Source organism: Asterias rubens, chromosome 16 (assembly GCF_902459465.1).
Source record: "Asterias rubens chromosome 16, eAstRub1.3, whole genome shotgun sequence".
In the NCBI taxonomy this organism is placed as follows: Eukaryota; Metazoa; Echinodermata; class Asteroidea; order Forcipulatida; family Asteriidae; genus Asterias; species Asterias rubens.
This window is the reverse complement of record NC_047077.1, coordinates 491,331-511,362: the sequence shown is the minus strand read 5'-3', so window position 1 is coordinate 511,362 and position 20,032 is coordinate 491,331. Positions and strand designations below refer to the sequence as shown.

The following is a 20,032-nucleotide window of genomic DNA, read 5'->3' as shown; positions in this document are numbered from 1 at the left end:
TCGATTTTGTAAACAATTTTTTTCTTGTAAAATTGTATGAACAAAACTAATATTGAATATAATTATTTTAAAGGAACGCTACAGAATTGGTAAGAAACAAAAATCGTGAAGATCACAGATTTACATCAAACTTACACGGTCTAATGATGATGATGATAGTTGAAAACATCCCTAGAAATATTTCTGTCTGAAATGTCATATTTGATGAGAAATAAATAATCTAACTTCGCGTTTGGAGTTTACGCTCAGTGAGCGTTTTATTAATTTTTTTTGGGCATCAATGCAATGCAAAATTTGTTAAAGTTTTTTCACTATTCTCTCATGACCCACCAGATGGCGGATCGATCTCAAACTTCTACAGGTTTGTCAGTTAATGTATATGGTGGATTACATAAAGTGCTTATACATGTACACTGCCAGCAACTGTTTTGTTAGCAAAAACCAATTCTGTAATATTCCTTTATTATTGTAAAAACAGCTATCTGTTCTGGACGGATTGGGGTACTGCACCAAAGATTGAGCGCGCCAACACAGATGGATCTGATCGTATGATATTGGTCGATACGGGTCTGGGCTGGCCAAATGGCCTGGCTATGGACTCTCAAGGTGAGAATAAGCTGTAACGCCAATGCAACAATGGGCTGCTTATAGGCACATATGAATTCCTTACTGCAACTTAAGTGAACCACCAGTGCGTGGAACTTACAATACAAAAAACCGGCCTGAAAACATACTTTTGTAAGCATTTTCAATCATAACTCTTCAACCCATTGCCCTGCGAATTTCGTTGAAGTTTTAAAAGGAAGATAATTTTATCTTCTTCGGCTATTGCCCAAAGATTGTTTTCAAACGAAACATTAACAACTGGGGGTCTTGAATAAACCAACGTCAACTACCTTACTTTTGTTTGTGTGAGAACTGTTTTTCGCAGCAAAAAAACCTTACCTGGTGGTTCTGGCGAAAGGAACTCTGTGAGTCCCTATCAATAATTTTCGTTTAATCTTAAAACTAAACCCAAGTCCAAGCCCTACCATGTTTAAAAGTCGCGCTGATTGGTGGTTTTTAACAGTAGGGGTTTTGCTTGTTTGAAATGCTATCAAATGCGATGTGCCATTTGATCCCCATTGGGTGCCACTGAAAAAACTTGAAAAAAGAGTTGTCATGTCTAAATTTTGCACAAAATTGTAAATATGTTGTACATTTTCTTGTAAATATGAACTTGTTTCCTTTGCCATTCAATTCTGTCTGTCACAACAACTATCGAAGGTCACGGGTGGGGTTAGGGAAAGACTCGGGGTATGACATACATGTATGAAACATGTTTTCATGGACTAATTTTGTTGTGTCTGTTTTCGTTTTGTTTTTGGTTTTACTGTGCCTTGAACACCCATCAGGACGGACACATGCACATTACAAGTCTTTATTATTATTATTATTCCTTATTATTATTATTCCTTATTACTATTATTGCTTCTCAAAGGTGATCGACTCTACTGGTGTGATGCTACAACAGACAAAGTAGAATCCTCAGATCTCAATGGACAGGATCGTAGAATAATTGGAGATTTTAGCTTAGACGACATCCGGCCATTTGACATCGCTGTGTACGATGGTTTTGTCTACTTGACTGATAAGAGGTTTGGTATTATACGGTCAAACTTACAGAACATCGCTATAGAGCACTATGGAACAACAGAGGTTGTGGATGCTGGTGGTCTGCACATTTATGAAGGTACATTGTATGCACTCACTTAAATATGCACGTTCACAGGAGGATACTTATATGGGTCGATGGATGTACTAAACAAAGAAGTTTAGCCACTTCTTTCTGGATGACGTGTTTTAACGAAAACGCTTATTTGAACAGGCTTACTGCAGACAATTTTGTTAATGCCTTGAACAACTTTGGGATGTGCTAAATTTTTCGCTGATGTTTTTATTCATCTAGGCCTTCTATTGTGTAGCGGGCATAGGCTTGAGCAAGATGCTTTACTATAATCGTTTCTCTTCACCCATCTGTGAGTGTGATGTTAGACATGGTTAATTTTTGAAAAAAACTTTTGGAGCGCCACAACAGCCCAGGGCTTTTACTCCTCATCAGGGAGCTGAGAAAGATTTAAGGAATTGTATTGGCCCAATGACCAGGGGTCGTTTCCACAAAGAGTTAGGACTATTCCTAAACTTAGGACTAGTCCTAGGAGATAATAAAAACGTACGACTAGTCCCAAGTAAGGACGAGTAACTTGTCCTAATTTGAGATAAGACTTGTCTTAAAGGAACACGTTGCCTTGGATCGGACGAGTTGGTCTATAAAAAGCGTTGTAAACGTTTGTTATAAAATGCATATGGTTGGAAAGATGTTTTGAAAGTAGAATACAATGATCCACACAAATTTGCCTCAAAATTTCGTGGTTTTCCTTTTACCGTGCGAACTAACACGGTCGGCCATTTAAGGGAGTCAAAAATTTGACTCCCATAAATGGCTGACCGTGTTAGTCGACGAGGTAAAAGGAAAACCGTGCAATTTTGAGGCATGTTTGTGTGGATCATTATATTCTACTTTTACAACATCTTTCTACCCATATGCATTTTATAACAAACAGTTACAAATGCTTTTCAAAGACCAACTCGACTGATCCAAGGCAACATGTTCCTTTAACTCTTTGTGAAATCCACTCCAGGGCGCTAATGTAAAGCGCGTTGATTTGGTTATTGTAAAATACCCTTTATATATAAGAACTAGTTACTATTAATATTATTTTGTATTTTGTTTCCAGTTCCCAAGGGTTGTGAGTCAGCGCCTTGTCTTAATGAGGGAATTTGTGTGAATTCTTTAAATGGCTATACCTGTAACTGTCTTGCTGGATACAGTGGAAGTAGATGCGAAATAGGTAAGTTTGTCTTCAACATTATATTTTTGTACATGTAGATTGTTTCCTATTATTAGCATTTCAGGAACTGTCATAATGTGGTCAGACTGGTATATCGGTATATTCCTCACCTTGCACCTCGAGGACCCTGGTTCGAATACTGCCTGGGCAATATGTGAATTGGGTTGTTAGTCCCTACCTGTATTGGGTGCATGGTTTCTCACTGGAATATAAGTCTTTGGGGATTTCCTACTGAAAATAGTCCCTCCCTCATCTCTCCGTTGGGTTATTGGTCAGTACAGTGATTAAAAGTTAACTTTTCTGCGAGTGCTTTGCTTCACAATCAGAATAAATGAAATGAAGTTATTTTTTCAAGTACATGTAATAAACCACAAAGGTAACAATATTTTTACTCTTACATTTACATTTTGAACTTTCATCTGGTAAATGATTTTAAAGTTTTGGTAATGTGTTTTGTAAGTTTTAATGTTTTTTTTAACATGTATGTGGTTGCAAATAAAAGGATGTGGTTGCAAATAAAAGGAACCTTACCTTACCTTTACTAATTAACTTCACATTTCTTTTGGGTTGAACAAAGACTATTTAAAAGAGCATGACTTGAACCAGCGACCTCTGAATTAAGGAGTTCTACAAAATGAGTTATATACAGCCCTATTTTGGTGGTCACAAGCCATTCTGCAATGATGCATGGACCACACTCAAGTTTACGATGGGGATGCAACTTTTTCATTTCATAAAGTACTAACTACAAGGGAAACTGACTAAATATAATTTTTTTAAATGGTTGAATTTTATGAAAATTTCCAAAAGTTTTTTACAAAAATTTGGTGCCATCCCGCCTGGCTATTCGGCAGTTGTATGGGTTGCATCCTTAAAGGCCTGGACACTATTGGTAATTTCTCAAAATAATTGTTAGCATTTCTTGGTAACAAGCAATGGATAGCTGTTGATTGTATAAAACATTGTGAGAAACAGGTCCTCTGAAGTTAACAGAGTTTTTGAGAAAGAAGTAATTTGCCACTAAAATATTAAAATTTGATTTTGAGACCTTTGTGTGACAAGGGTGTTTTTTCTTCCATTATTATCTCGCAACTTTGACGACCAATTGAGTTCAAATTTTCACAGGTTTGTTATTTTGTGCATAATATTGAGATACACCAAGTAAGAAGACTGGTCTTTGGCAATTACCAAAGGTGTCCAGTGTCTTTAAACAAAGATAATGATAAAAAGGGAGATCACTAACATAGGGTAGGGCAATATAGCTCAGTTGGTCTTGGTAGAGCGCACCTGTATGTCAGAGGTTCAAGTTCCACCATAGTTAATTTTCTTTGTTCATGCTAAATGACAAAAATTAGTTTGAAATATCAAAAGTTTTACAGTTCATATAGTAGTAGAAAGAAATTCAGTAACACTTCAATTCCATAATTTCAGATTTGGTTCAGTGCCAAGCAATATGTTCGGATGGGGGAGATTGTGAATATGGTTTAAACAACTTCACATGCACATGTCGTCCTGGGTTCAACGGAGCCAGATGTGATTATGGTATGTTTCGTATTTTATGTTTCATATATTTCTATAGGAGGATCATTGAGAAGGCCTTTTTTGCCACTTGAACCAAAACCAATAGGTCATTCCATATCAACTCAACTAATGGATTGGCAGGCATTGTCTCTGATTTTGCTGAACATTTTTTTAAACAATGCCCTTTAGCGAATCCTATAGTACTTCTTCTAATTGCTGAGATGATATGCCAACATTTGCATAAAAAAACAAACCTGTGACAATATTGGCTCAAATAAACCTCCAAGTTGCAAGAAATAATGAAATAAACGCCCTTGTTTAATTTTCACACATGAAAACATGAATCTAAAAAGGCCCCAGGCATAAAGCCTTGCACAGGCATCTGATCGCAGACTATTCTCTAAAGCTGCACTACTTCAAAGGGAGTTGCTTCTCACAATGTTGTGTAGTATCAACAGCTTTTCAGTGCTAATTTTCAAGTGATTTTTTTTACAGTCATTAACTTGTAGAGTATAATTGCCAAAAGTGTACCCTGCCTTTAAAAGCACTGGACTCTGTTGGTAATTACTCAAAACAAAATTAACATAAAAACTTACTTGGTAATGAGCAAGGAAGAGCTGTTGATAGTATAAAACATTGTGACAAACGGCTCCCTCTGAATTAGCGCAGTTATTGAGAAAGAGGTTATTTCTCACTAAAGTAATAAAAGACTTCAGGCCTGAAGCCTTTCATTATGCATCTGAAAGCAAACAAATTTGTGGAACAAGGGTGTGTTTTTTCTTTTATTGTTCTCTTGCAACTTCGATGATCAATTAAAGGCAGTGGACACTATTGGTAACTACTCAAAATAATTATTAGCATAAAACCTTACTTGGTGACAAGTGATGGGGAGAGGTTGATGGTATAAAAGATTGTGAGAAACGGCTCCCTCTGAAGTGCCATAGTTTTAGAGAACGACGTAATTTTCCACGAATTTGATTTCGATACCTCACATTTAGAACTTGAGGTCTCAAAATCAACCATCTAAATGCACACAACTTCGTGTGACAAGGGTGTTTTTTTCTTTCATTATTATCTCGCAAATTCGATGACAGATTGAGCTCAAATTTTCACAGGTTTGTTATTTTATGCTTATGTTGAGATACACCAACACCAATAGTGTCCACTGCCTTTAAGACAAAATTTCACAGGTTTGTTATTTTATGCATATTGATCGGCGACCTTACAGCGAGGCATAACACTCCTGCACCAGCCACACAACCAAGGAGAAGTGGGCGGTTGCTGCGCCAACGGGCAACAGCCTATGATGATTGATGATGATGATGTTTGGATACACAAAGTGAGAACACTGGTCTTATTACAATTACCAAAGTTGTCCAGTTCCTATAACTTGAATGGCTTTGTATTTATGCCTTTTTTCCTTGCAGATATTGAACCACCAATGGTTACTGGTTGTCCCAATGACACCACTATCCCTGTCACCATGCAGTCAAGTCAAGTGACTCACAGCTGGAATCCACCAGTGTTCACAGACAACTCCGGCACTCCCTTTGTAAGCTTTGGCTGCTCATCGACTGGTTACTACTATTGTCATATGTTTAGCTCGGGTAACTTTAGTGTTGGTAAGACCGAAGTGATGTTTAATGCCACCGACGGAGCAGGGAATAAGGCAGAATGCTCTTTCATTGTCACAGTTACAGGTTTGTAAGGTTTTTCCCGTTTTGAGTTCTAAAAACATTAAATGCATGGAATTGTTTCTTTGTTGCAGATGCATTAAACAATTGTAACAGTAGTTTTGATGAAACAAAATAACAATACTTAAAATTTTGACTTGGATTTAATGGGATTGAACCGTTTATTTTTTAGAGCCTTAATTCGATATAAATTTAGGAGGATTTTAAGGTAAACTATACCTTTGGTTTTTGGAACCATTCTATTGTTTGAATCCTATATTAATGAAGATATCTACATTTATTAAACTAACTTGTAAAAATTTCATTGTTGCATTTTTTTTTTTAATTATGAAAACAATCTGGAGTGTTTAAGTCCATGCAGGAAGAATAATCCGTAATTGGAATATACAAACTGAGAAATGTGTCCGACAGAAACTTTTCTCAGATTAAAATTTTTGTGAATAAAAATAATTAGAAGTGAAATGGTTTTCAAAATGCTTTATACTATTGGAAGTAGCCCTGGCGGCCTTACACTTTCGTTTTGTACTACAGTGACGTCCTGGACATCAGGGTACATTTCTGGGGGCGGAAAATTTTCACAGCTTCATAACTCAAATCTTACCTGCAAGAAAGCACCAATTTCAACAGATTCACATTCCATGGCAGCATATGTTTTTCTGCGGTGGGTTTTAATCGTAAGTTATTCTTCACACTTCCGTCATTTTCATTAAATAATGCAGCTCGCAACAATAAAGGAATTCCCTTTTTTGTTCGTACTCTCACAGTCTGCCGTGTGTACGCAAGACGCACGACGCCCAAATTTTGAATTGTGTTGGTACCGCTGTGCAGTCAAGATACGGTGACCAAGAATTCATGCGTCTAAGCTTGCATCATGCGTCTTGCACGCGAATGTATACGTGTACGCACGACAACAGACAACACTGTGAGAAAACGATCGAAACTGGAATTTTTTACGTTGGAAGCTGCATTATTTCACGAACATGACGGATTTGTGAGGAAAATATGAGGACCAAAACCCACCGCAGAAAAATGTATGCCGCCATGGAATGTGAATCGGTTGAAATTAGTGGCTTGTTGCAGGTAAGATTCAAGTTATGAAGCTGTGAAATTTTTCCGCCCCAGAAACGGGCCTCAATAGCTAGGACTCTGTTCCTGTGTACAGAGAAAGAGTCCTATATAGGGCTATATTGGGAGATGCTGTACTTCTAGCCAAGTAGGCCTAATGTTTTGTTCCCATTAATGTGAAGAGTGATTACCAAACCTGTACCTTTCTCCTTGCAAAATTTAGTGTGACGACGATTTCAGGGTGCAATGTTATTGTATTGCTCATTAAAAGGAAAAAACTAAGAAGTGAAATAGCTGGGATTAAAAATAAAAAAACTCATATTCCCAGCATAGTTAAACAATCCTTATAACTTTTTTGGTCAATGGTCACAAAAACATGACCATTCTTCCAGGTCTGGAAAATAAATACTAAAATGAAAAGATGATAAATGAGGCAAAATTGGAAATAAAGTTTCATTTATTTGTGCTTTGATATTTGTAGTGGTGGATATCATCTGTCCAATGAACTTGAGTGTTATTGCTGAACCCGGTGACAATAGTTCCAGTGTGGACTGGAATGAACCGGTTGTAACCGGATGGAACGGCCAAACAAGTTTGACATCATCTCTACCGCCCGGTACATTCCTCATAGGAATTCACAAAGTGGACTACACTCAACGTTTTGAACAACAGTATATGGTGGTTTTGGAGTGTTCTTTCTTCATATCGGTTGGAGGTGAGTACAAACTTCTCTTAAAGGCAGTGGACACTATTACTCAAAATAATTGTAAGCAATTACTCAAAATAAGTAATTACTTAAAATAATTGTAAACATAAAACCTTATTTGGTAATGAGTAATGGGAAGAGGTTGATATTATAAAACATTGTGAGAAGCGGCTCCCTCTGAAGTAACGTAGTTTTCGAGAAAGAAGTAATTTTCCACTTAAACATTTGAATTTGATTACGAGACCTCAGAATTAGATTTTGAGGTCCTGAATTCAAGCATCTGAAAGCACACAACTCCGTGTGACAAGGGTGTTTTTTCTTTCATTGTTATCTCGCAACTTCGACAACCAATTGAGTTCAAATTTTCACAGGTTTGTTGTTTTGTGCATATGTTGAGATACACCAAGTGAGAAGACTGGTCTTTGACAATTACCAAAGGTGTCAAGTGTCTTTAACAGTGTCAGGAAATAGATAGTCAGCATTACTTAACTTTTTGTCCCTGCATGTTTGTTGGCATGTTAGTAACACTGCTATACATTTTATTGTTGAATTATGTAGCATCCATCTCTTCATAATTATACTCCGTGTTGTTTGTTTCCACTGTATATTTAATTGCCATTGTCAACATGCAAAATCCATGTGCATTGAATTGGAATTGTAATACCCAGAGCTGAGTGGCTGGGAGATCTTGCAATAGGAGGAAAAAACAACAACAATAAACAATTGTGTATTAACAAACAAAAATAATTACAACTTAATAAATATTGTGTGGCCTAACACCGCACACTTCCAATTCCCAACTCTGTACCCTATAAGTTTTTGGGTTAGTTACTTGCTATAGGCACTTCTTCTTTCGAGTCCATCACCAACTCTAATTAAAAAAAAATTGTCAGGATTGGGCACATATATCTCACAGCCTTCTCGTTTGCTGGCATCAGGTCTTGAAGGCAGCACTACTCATGCACTACCAATCTTAGTACACAAAAACACTTGGGTTAACCCCTACTCTTCCACAATAAGTGTTTTGGGTTTACCAATTCTAGTATACAAATATTGACTGCTTCGAGTGCTATGGTTAAAACTACGACTCTCGAGGTTATCCCTGGAGCGTTCTATTTTCTCTCGACTGCGCCTCAGGAAAATGGAACGGTTTGGGGATCACTGAGGGAGTCTGAGTTTTAACCATAGCACGAGTAAATGCAGTCAATATTTGTTTTATAACACCACAACAGACTATTTATTATCCTCAAACACGTAACGTTTGTACGCACCTTACAGATACACAGATGCACAACTGATTGGGTTTGAGGCGGTTAAAAAGACGGCTGGGTACTGCACGCCGTGTGACGGCAAACGATGCACTATTACACGGCCGCCGGACTAAGACATATCATGTGATGCGCTCTAAACCAATGAAAAGGCAGAATATTTGTAAGGGCTGTTATAATACGCACAACCAATCCTAGTATGCAATACTAATCGCTTACTGTCCTACCCGCACATAAATTATGTGAAACAGAAATACTCTTCCACAGTAAGTGTTTTGGGTTCTTTTAGGTGCACTACTTTGGGGTGGCATGGTTGGCCTGTGTGTAAAGCGCTCGCCTCTCACCAAGGTGACCCCGGGTCGATTCCCGGTCGGGGCCATATGTGAGTTGAGTTGTGCGTTGGTTCTCTGCTGTGCCACAAGGGTTTTCAAGACTATCCGGGTTTTCCTCCGTCAGGAAAAAATCAAACACTTTCGATCTTGGCTGTGCTCCGTGGTCATAATGGGTTGATGTGGCTGGCAGCTGAATGCGCCCTTGCATGCCTGCTTCTCGAACACAGTGTAGCCGCGTCCTTCGCAATTCAGCTCTAGCTGTGAGTAAGGACGATTAGCGCCCCAAATTATTATTATTATTACTAACCCTAGAGCACAGGACCTATGCCCATCTAAAAGACAAAGCAAGTATAGTGAAGTAGCTCGGTCAGGGACACTTTACTGATCAGATATTTCTACTCATTTTCAGGTCAATGTGACGTCATCAGTTCACATGATTCAACTCTTGACCGTACTATTAAATGGCAGCCCACCGAGGCAGGACAAACTGCAAAATCCTTTCAGAGATGTACACTTAACACAACCAATGGTAAGTTGTCTATCAATCAATCGATCAATCAATCAATCAATCAATCAATCAATCAATCAATCAATCAGTCAATCAGTCAATCAGTCAATCAATTAACCAACTCAATATGGATGTAATGGCTTTTAAAGGTCAGTTTATACTAGATTAATTTTTGTCAGTGTAGGGCCTATGCTGATTTATTTTGCAAAATTTTCGAGAAAACGTTTTGCAAAATTATCCCGAAAGAGTCAATGAACTGACACCTGTGAAAGTTTCAGCTGACGGTGTGTACTTGTTGAGAAAATTGCAAAACAAAACTGTCATGATAATTTCATAAGAACATTTAGCAAGGTGACAGTGGGTAATAAACCACATCTCTGTCCGCAGCATTAGCGGTACAGACACCAATCCTCAGATATCCAAGGGTCTTGCATGAATGTACCATTTCTCATCAGATTCAAATGTTTTTATTAATTCTAATAAATTGGGGCATTTTTAAGCAACAATTTTGCAGGATGCTTACTTTTACCATCTTTATAACAAGTAGGTTTTAAACAAAAGTTAAGGGGGTTTGGGTGCAATGCCAAAGTTTTGACCCTACTTTTAATTTTAAGACCTTTTCAATTTATTTATTTAACAATCAAAAAGTTTTGCACATTATTCTTTAAAGGACAGGGTGTCTGTTTGGAAATTGTCAAAGACCAGTATGCTCAATTGGTCGTTGAAGCTGTAAGAAAATAATGACAGAAAAACAGACCCTTGTTTCATGGAATCGTGTGCTTTCAGATGCCTGAGAAAGGCCCTTTCAGATTAAAATGGGGTACAAACTTAGCTCGTTCTCTAAAAACCTCATTATTGTGCGAAGTAATTACTTCAAAGTGGGTCACTTCAAACAATTTTGTATAACATCAACAGCCCCTCATTGTTTTTAACCAAACAAGTTTTTATGGACGTTAATTTTTGGAGTAATTACAAAAAAGTACACTCTTCGTTCAAAAACCAGGCAAGACATTCTTCCTACTTAGGTCGGATATCCGATTTCTTTTAGCACTTTCAGGTCAGGAAAATAGTTTTTAAATAGCATGAAAACTGTGCAATGCCCAAGAATTATGTACATGTATGTGAGCTCTTTACTTCTTTTTCTTACTTTTTCAAAGGACCAAATATCATGTCTACTTTACGGCAGTTACTTTCTATATGCATTGATTTAATCTAAAGGGTTCATTTTGAATAATTATTCCTTCAGCTGGTGAGCCAATAGCCGTACGGGACTGTCTGGTGGTTGACCCACCTCTTTACTTTGAGTGGGAGGCAAACTACACGCTTCTCGACTGCGGTGAAGCCATCAAACTCACCATCGAAGATGTTGCTGATCGGGTAAATACAATTTATTTGTCTAAGTCTACATACATGTAAGTGATGAAGTGTTATTGCGGTATATATTTAAGATTACAAAAGCATGGTAAAAGTCAACTGGAAATTGTTAAGTGTACAATGCAATGGACACCATTACAGAAGCACATCTTTTTCAATGCACTCTCCCTTAAGAGACCAGTCGCTTCTGAATAATCATCACAAAAAGACGAGATATCACTAATAATGTTCATTTATTTAATCAAACTTTTTCAGTAAAAATTTCAATAAATATAACTTGAAACAGAAATTGTGTTCTAATTTTAGAAATGGAGTGCTCTGTTGACATAAAGGACACTTTTGGTATTTGGACATGAGTTTTAGAAAAGTATACTTTTAAGTATTTATGTGAGTGGAAGTGGGTCAAATCTTGCGTAACAAACAAACAAACAAAGATCCCCACCCCCCCGAAAAAAAACAAAGAAAAAAACAACAGCAACGTTCATTGCTGGTTTTTGGGGGTTTTTTTACTTAAAAAAGTCGGGAAAATTATTAAGAAACAGAAATGTCTGGGTTTTTGTTATAGAGCTGTAGAATGTTTGTTAACATGGGAAACATTGGGTAATGTCAATAGGGTACATGACCTTTTCTTTTATGCCAATTGAATTGTCTTTATTTAATCAACCAATAATTATTTATTTATTGAATGCACAGGTTGAGGTGACTGAAGGTAATGCTGAGGAAGTTGCTATTTTTCTCAAAAATCGGACACAAGACAACAGCGCCGTTGGTGACGAAGAGGTAGAGGTAGAAGATGTGGCTGATATCTTGATCAAAATTGCGGATGCTGGATCTGGTAATCCTGAGGTAGAGTTTTGGTAATCTTTTTAATTAATCATTGAACAGGCATGATTTTGTCTGCTGGTTTTCGCTCTAAGTATTTTTTTCCTAAGGAAACCAGTAAGGTTACAGTGAAATAACCTGAAAAAGGTCTATTAAAGGCAGTGGACAATTACTCAAACTAATTATTAGCATAAAACCTCACTTGGTAACGAGTAATGGGGAGAGGTTGATGGTATAAAACATTGTGAGAAACGGCTCCCTCTGAAGTGCCATAGTTTGCGAGAAAGAAGTAATTTTCCACGAATTTGATTTTGAGACCTCAGATTTAGAACTTGAGGTCTCGAAATCAAGCATCTGAAAGCACACAACTTCGTGTGGCAACTTTCGATGACCAATTGAGCTCAAATTTTCACAGGTTTGTTATTTTATGTATGTGTTGATACACCAAGTGAGAAGACTAGTCTTTGACAATTACCAATAGTGTCCAGTGTCTTTAACTCCATTTATGCATCGGCCGGTCCCTAAGATTTAAACTTCTTTAGAAAAATAGTTGTAAAAGAAAAAAAATTAAGATTGCAGAACCACAAAGTTTCAGAATGGGAAAAAGGACACTGTTACACTCGGCCCTTTCCTGATTTCTACAAGTAAGACCAATTAATCTTCATCCTCGATGCTTCTTTTTAATTCTTGCTGTGTCTGCTGCTAAAACGTATGGATCAAAGGTGGGCCTACGGGCCTCCAGGTACAGGGCAATCTCGGAGGTCTAGTGGTATTAAAACGTCTGCTTTAGAACTGGCAAAGGTTAAGGGGTTCTAATCCCACCCCAGTGATATGCCTGTGTCTATTTTAAACAGGACTCGGGGAAGTAACTGAGTATACACTGCTAACATCAATGTATGGGTGAAATTCTTTTATGGGTAATATTCTTACTTCTCGATGCTACTTTAGCAACTACTTAACAATTAATATTATGACCCGACAGGTCGCAGTAGCTGTAGTAGAGACGGTCAATAACATCCTTGTGAATCAGAACACCAACGATGATCTTGCTAACGACAACGGAGTCAGCTCATCAGGGATCGTTCAGTCAGTTGAGGCTCAGATCAGTTCTACTCTTCAGCAGGAGGGCATGGTTAGCATACAGCAACCGAGCCTCCATGTTGAAGGGGTAAGTCTAGACCCAATGGAGGCCAATGGTGGATTCAGCTTTGTGTCGGTTCAACAACCCGGAGGGCCGCAGGAAATCGGCACACTAGAAGGAACAGAAGTGAAGACCTTTAACACCAGTGAGATACCCCCTGATATTGAGGTCGTCGCATCCGCTCAGCTGCCTCAAAATATTGGAGAAATAGTACGATCTGTGACTGGTACGTTTATTAATTTTGATTATTCTTGTTGAACATTTTCCTGGAAATAGTTTTGTTTCTTTGAAACTATCAAATAACTCCCCATAATATAGCTTTCGTCAGTTTAAAACATTGATACGATACGCACATCAAATGTTGGAAAGTACTACTTAGAGTTGAGAGCAGGTGGGGGTTGGGGGCTTGCAAGTGCATAAAGCACTCGCTTCTCACCAATGTGGCCCTGCTGGACCTGGTTCAAATCCCGGCTAAGGCCATTTATAAGTAGAGTTGTGCATTGATTCTCTGCTAATGTATGCCACAGGTGTGTTTTTTGGGGCCCTTCCAGGTTCTTTCACACTTTGGATCTCTGGCTGTGCTCGGTGTGCATATATGTGACCCGCTCTGTGAAAATGAGTCAGATGTAGGCAATTTCAAGAATTGAGTTATATGCATGGCTGGAAAGAACATATCAGCAGCAGTAATTTGGTATATGTCTAAGCTTTGGGGTGTATCGCGTTGCTGAGTTACTCCCGTTTGAAATAAGACACTATACCATTTTTTGGTGAAAAACAAATTACAAGTAAAACTATATTTTAAACTACCATTTCGTGCATAAGGATACAAATTAGACATAAGTATGACCACAAAATTGTTGTATTCATAGCTTTATTGCCTAAAAGTCAGTGTTCTAAAGGTTAACCATGCAACTACAGATCTTTTTACATTTTCCACATTAGACTGTCCATAACTTAATAATGCAATGGGCGACATCTGACTCATTTTCACAGAGTGGGTCACATATAGACTATGCGGCTCAAACATGTTGTAGCTGCATCCTTCAGCTTCTCAGCTGCAAGCTAAGATAATTAGCCTCCTAAATTATTAAGAGGATGGTTACACTGTTTAAGGATGGTTGAAACCTTTTCAATGATTTCGGTTACGTGTAATTAGAGCTGAGTGGTCAAACACACTTGACTCAAGCTCTGTTATTGTTTCTGATCAGCAGAGTGGGGGTACGAGTCCTGGTCAGGACACTTGTGTAATTGAGCAAGACACTTTTAAAACCACTATTGCTTCATCCTTCAGATGGGATATAAATTCGAAGGTCCTGTGTGTTGTGTAGTGCACGTAAAAGAACCCAGTGCACTTATCGCTAAGAAAAGGGAGTTTGCCTCGGTGTTTCTGCCAGTGGCATGGCTGCTGAATGTGTCACAGCACCTTGTAAACCCTAAGGTGCTACATATAAGTCTCATAATTCATAAACTTCAAAATCTGTCTTAAAAAAGTCTGTTTCTATGCTATATAACACTCAAATATTACCACCAATACTACTCTAGCATGACTATAGTCATACTTTAATGCAATTCCTTGCATCACTGCCATCTACATGTCTGGGACTTAAATATACATGTACACATGAAAACAGGTGAGGACACTGTGTTGAGAGAGCTTTGGAAAGCCTGCCAGACTTTACTTGGAAAGAAGTGTTTACAGGTCCTCTGGTGGTTAATTTCCCATTGGGCAGTTTGGCCATGCAATTAATGGAATATATTTCTGGTACAACAGGTGAAAACTCCAGCCGACTGCAAGCCAGTTTCATTGTGTATGCTAGTGATGACTTGTTCCAGTCCTCCTTGATCCGAGATAATAACTCCAGCATTGAGGTTGCTGGACCTGTTGTCTCTCTGACAGTAGAAGGACTTGACCTAGTGAATCTTACTGAACCATTGGTCATTGAAATACAGGTATGATTAGGTCAGCACCGGAAGTCGGAAAAACTACTCCATGGTAGTAGAATATAAAGCAAGACGGTTCTCAAAGAACAAACTCTACCTGGCAAGTATATACACATGGTGATGTACCGCAAACCAAATACAATGATAACCTCACAAGACCGCAGGGCTTTGTAGCTCAAAGTGTTTACTGGACCAGGGGTGGATTTCACAAAGAGTTAAGACTAGTCTTATCTTGAGTTAGGACGAATTACTTGCCCTAACTTAGGACTAGCCATATGTTTCTTATATCTCTTAGGACTAGTCCTAACTCTTTGTGAAATCGACCCCAGGGCTGGATTTCACAAAGGTAGTCCTAACTTATGACTAGTCCTAGGCAATGCTAAGAGATAGGACCAGTCCTAAGTTAGGATGAGTTACTGGTCCTAACTTAGGACCAGTCCTATCTCTTAGCATTGCTTAGGACTAGTCCTAAGTTAGGACTACCTTTGTGAAATCCACCCCAGAAATCTTTTTACAAGACCAGGATCAAAATAAGAAAAAAATTGCCTGACCCAGTTTTTAACATGCATTCATAAATACCTCAGACAGTTTCGCTATTCCTATTGGTGGAGAGCGCGTCACGTGGGTGTGTATAAACCTTTGTTTATGACCAGTAAAAAGTTATGAAACATGGGCGTGACACCCGAGCTTGCACCTGTTCCTATAAGACAGTTTCTTCATTCCTGTTGGGCGAGAGCAACGGCTGAAACAGTTGTGCCACATCACGTGATACGTGCGACTCGCACAGCATTCCCTTATAAGGAGTTGTTTACCCGAGGGCGGCAGAGGGCTTTACCATTTCATAGCTGGAGGGGTGTCGTGTTGAAAGAAATCATTGAACAATTATAATTTTTGCATTTATTTTACTTTTTGACTAAAAAGTGTTAATTTATGAATGGAAATCATAGTATGTTGAATCGGTTTTCAACTAGTGGTTTAAATCCGCCGAGGCCTGGTTCTTTATAATTTACCTCGACTTCGTCTCGGTAAAATTATATAGAACCACTCGGCCTTGTTGGGATTAAACCACTGGTTGAAAACCTTTTCACCACACATTGATTCCCTTGTTTAACTTAACTTTTTTTAGTTGAAAAAGCATTAATAGAGAAAATTGATTTCATTTGTCCCCATGGTATTAAAAATGCACTGGACACTGACTTGGTAATTTCTCAAAATAATTGTGAGCATAAAAACTTACTTGATAACAATCAACCAAGAGCTGTTGATAGTATAAAACCTTGTGAGAAACGGGTCCCTCTGAAGTAACAGAGTTTTCAAATAAAAGAATCAATTTTCCCTGTTGAATGTTTGAATTTGTTTTTGAGACCTCAGAATTAGATTTTGAGGTCCCGAAATCAAGCATCAAAGCACACAACTTTGTGTGACAAGGGTGTTTTTTCTTCTATTATTATCTCGCAACTTCTTTATTTTCTTTTATCTCATTTCTTATTTTGTGCGTATGTTAAGATATACACCAAGTGAAAAGACTGGTCATTGACAGTTACCAAAGGTGTCCATTGTCTTTAAGTATTCTTCATTATGTCATTAGAATTGAAAGGTATTTTATCAGACTCAAAGCTGTATTTTCACGGGTATGTCAAAACGATCCCACATAGCGAGGTGACAGCGAATATACCAACCGCATCTCTGGCTGCGGCATTCACGAAACGGACATCAACCGTCAGAAATCTAAAAAAACATTCATGCATGGAATCATTTTTTAGATTCAAATATTTCTTGGTGAACAGCTTCTCACCAAGTATGTTTTTAAGGTCGTTTATTTTGGAGCCAATCTATGGCCCTATCTTTTAGAGATGAATTTCACTTAAATTTTGCTAAACTGATCTCATATTTTTCTTTCAACATTTTTATACTTCCAGGTGTCAAACAATGCAAGTACTCATGACAACACAAGTTTCAGATGCGTGTTCTGGGATTTTACCAAAGCAGATGGAGTTGGTGATTGGTCAACAGCTGGGTGTGTTCTTGCAAGACAAACGGACAATACAGTATCTTGTAACTGCAGCCATGCCACCAACTTCGCAATCCTTGTGGTACGCAAAAGTTCAGAAAAGTTCATATTTCTAGAATTAAAAACAAACAATTCAAAGTTTAAAATTCACATGCCTGATATACTGTGTTTTTTACGGTTTCTCATACTGTGGCGAAATTTCTTGCGAATATGAATATTTGAATTTTGCGGTGAACTCTCCCAAAAATTGCGATTGAATAGTGAATACTTTCATCTTGGTCTCACCCCTCGGTCGTCCTCGGTCGGCCCTCTCCTTACCAATACCCTATGAATATATTATGAATGCTTACCAACTCTTGCCAATGCTTGCCAATGCCTTTAGGAACGTTGCCAATGGTTTATCAAAGTTACCCGCAATGCCTATAACCAATGCTTACGCAACAGAATGACTTGTGAACGTTCAAAATTTGTTACCAACGCTTGCAAAGTTTGAGCCATTGTTAAATGTTTCCATTCGAAAGCACACTCGCTAGCATATTTGCCTCAGTATAGAGCACTGGGATGAGAAAACAATTAAAATTATTGTCATCATGGCTTTTGTTTAAATTTTCACAGGTTAATTTTTATTGTATCACATACATTAATTAATTTACATTAAGAAACCAAAGGTGTACTTTGCCTATATAAGAAGCATTCATAAATACCTCAGACAGTTTCGCTATTCCTATTGGTGGGGAGCGCGTCACGTGGGTGTGTATAAACCTTTGTTTATGACCGTTAAAAAGTGTTAATTCATGGGCGTGACACGCGACCTTGCACCTGTTCTTAAAAGAGTTTCTTCGTTCCTATTGGTCGAGAGCAACGGCTGAAACAGTTGTGCCACATCACGCGATACGCGCGACGCGCACAGCATTCCCTTATAAGGAGTTGTTTACCCGAGGGCGGCGGAGGGCTTTACCATTTCATAGCTGGAGGGGTGTTGTGTTGAAAGAAATCATTAAACAATTATAATTTTTGCATTTATTTTACTTTTTGACCAAAGAGTGATGATGTTTTTGACTTCGTCTCGGTAAAATTGTCAAGAACCAGGCCTTGTTGGGATTAAACCACTAGCTGAGAACCTCTTCACCACACATTGATTCTCTTATTAAAAACACAAGTAATAAAGTCTGTTATTAGAAGTCTTAAAAATGGATGGAGCATATATAATGAATTTCCAAATCAGCCTGTGAAGAACCAAATTACGCTGTGTGTAAAACAGTAACATAAGGGGTGTTTCCCTGGCTTTATTCGCTTATTTTTGGTCCTGAATTTTTGTTAAAGGCAGTGGACACTGTTGGTTATTACTTAAAATAGTTATTAGCATAAAACTTTATTTGGTAACGAGTAATGGGGATAGTATAAAACATTGTGAGAAACGGCTCCCTCTGAAGTGATGCAGTTTTCGAGAAAGAAGTAACTTTCCACGAATTTGATTTCGAGACCCAGATTTAGAACTTGAGGTCTCGAAATCAAGCATCTGAAAGCACACAACTTAGTGTGACAAGGGTAGTTTTTTCCTTTCATAGTAATCTCGCGACTTCGACGACCAGTTGAGCTCAAATTTTCACAGGTTGGTTATTTTATGCAGAAGTTGAGATACACCAAGTGAGAAGACTGGTCTTTGACAATTACTAATAGTGACCACTGCCTTTAAGGGTAGCACTAAAGTGGTCTTAACAAGTCTTTAAAAAGACTTGACTTTGTAAAGTATGCAGACTTTTAAACAATGCTGTTATGTCCCTCTGTACTTTTTGAATGACAAAAAATAATGAACCAAACTTTGTCACAAATCTGTATGCCAAATTTCATTTTCGTGGTCAGTAATTAACCACAACTGAATGACTGGTGGGTAAGTTTATAAATAGTCGTGTTTAAAAACAGAAACAAATTACTGGAGTGGGACTTGAACCAACGACCGGATTAAAGTACGAGTGCTCTACCAACTGAGCTATTGAGCCTTATGTAGACAGTCTCCCTATTAGTCAAAATCTTTGTCTGGGGGTCCCAGTCAGAAGCCATTAATAACCATTAAAATTGTTTTAATCTCTGAATTTGTGAAATCTGTTCATTTACAGGATGTGCATGGACAAACAAAAACAGACGATAAATTTGAGCTCGCTCTTGATGTTATCAGCCAGATTGGTATTGTCTTGTCAATCATTGCTCTGGGTGCAACTTTGATCATCTACCTCTCAATAAAGTAAGATTATTTTGTTCTTTTACTTGGATTGTTTCTCCTTCATTATTTCTTTAGAGGGACCATAGTGGCCGCAAATGCCTTGTACCAAAATGTCCATTGGGGCTGAAAACGGCGGCAATATTTGAACAACTTTCAAACAAAACCATGTATTAAAAATGCTATGTCAGATTTTTTGCCAAATTTGACCCACAAATTTTGATTTAAAATTCAATAGGTATTTTGATGGGGGTCAAGAAAGTTACAAGTTTTCATTTGAGCCATTGCTCAAAAAAGTCCGCCAATTATTAGTAGCAGTGAAATAAAGTGCTCAAAATTAGTTTTTGGTCGGGATCCCGACAATATATCACATGACCAAATTTTTGTCATGGTTCCTGACCATTAAAAGTAAAAGTTAAACTTTTTTTCGTTAGAGTGAGTAATACTCTTTGAAATACCATTCACTAAAAAAAATCTATTTTTTAATATTTGGGGCCATCTGACAATGGCTTTAAATAGAATGCCACAGATTAAAGAGTA

The 20,032-nt window shown here is 37.9% G+C and overlaps 1 protein-coding gene across 1 annotated transcript in view; it reads left to right on the top strand.

Moving 5' to 3' along the window:
• LOC117300656 overlaps positions 1-20,032 on the top strand; it is a 41,563-nt gene that overhangs the window by 14,881 nt on the left and 6,650 nt on the right. The window contains exons 6-18 of the mRNA XM_033784351.1: positions 479-606; positions 1,481-1,732; positions 2,778-2,891; positions 4,323-4,433; positions 5,840-6,112; positions 7,653-7,886; positions 9,887-10,006; positions 11,232-11,362; positions 12,053-12,205; positions 13,164-13,548; positions 15,094-15,272; positions 17,183-17,356; positions 19,392-19,516. Coding sequence (XP_033640242.1) covers positions 479-606; positions 1,481-1,732; positions 2,778-2,891; positions 4,323-4,433; positions 5,840-6,112; positions 7,653-7,886; positions 9,887-10,006; positions 11,232-11,362; positions 12,053-12,205; positions 13,164-13,548; positions 15,094-15,272; positions 17,183-17,356; positions 19,392-19,516 — 2,379 coding nt within the window. The remainder of the gene's footprint in view (positions 1-478; positions 607-1,480; positions 1,733-2,777; positions 2,892-4,322; positions 4,434-5,839; positions 6,113-7,652; positions 7,887-9,886; positions 10,007-11,231; positions 11,363-12,052; positions 12,206-13,163; positions 13,549-15,093; positions 15,273-17,182; positions 17,357-19,391; positions 19,517-20,032) is intronic.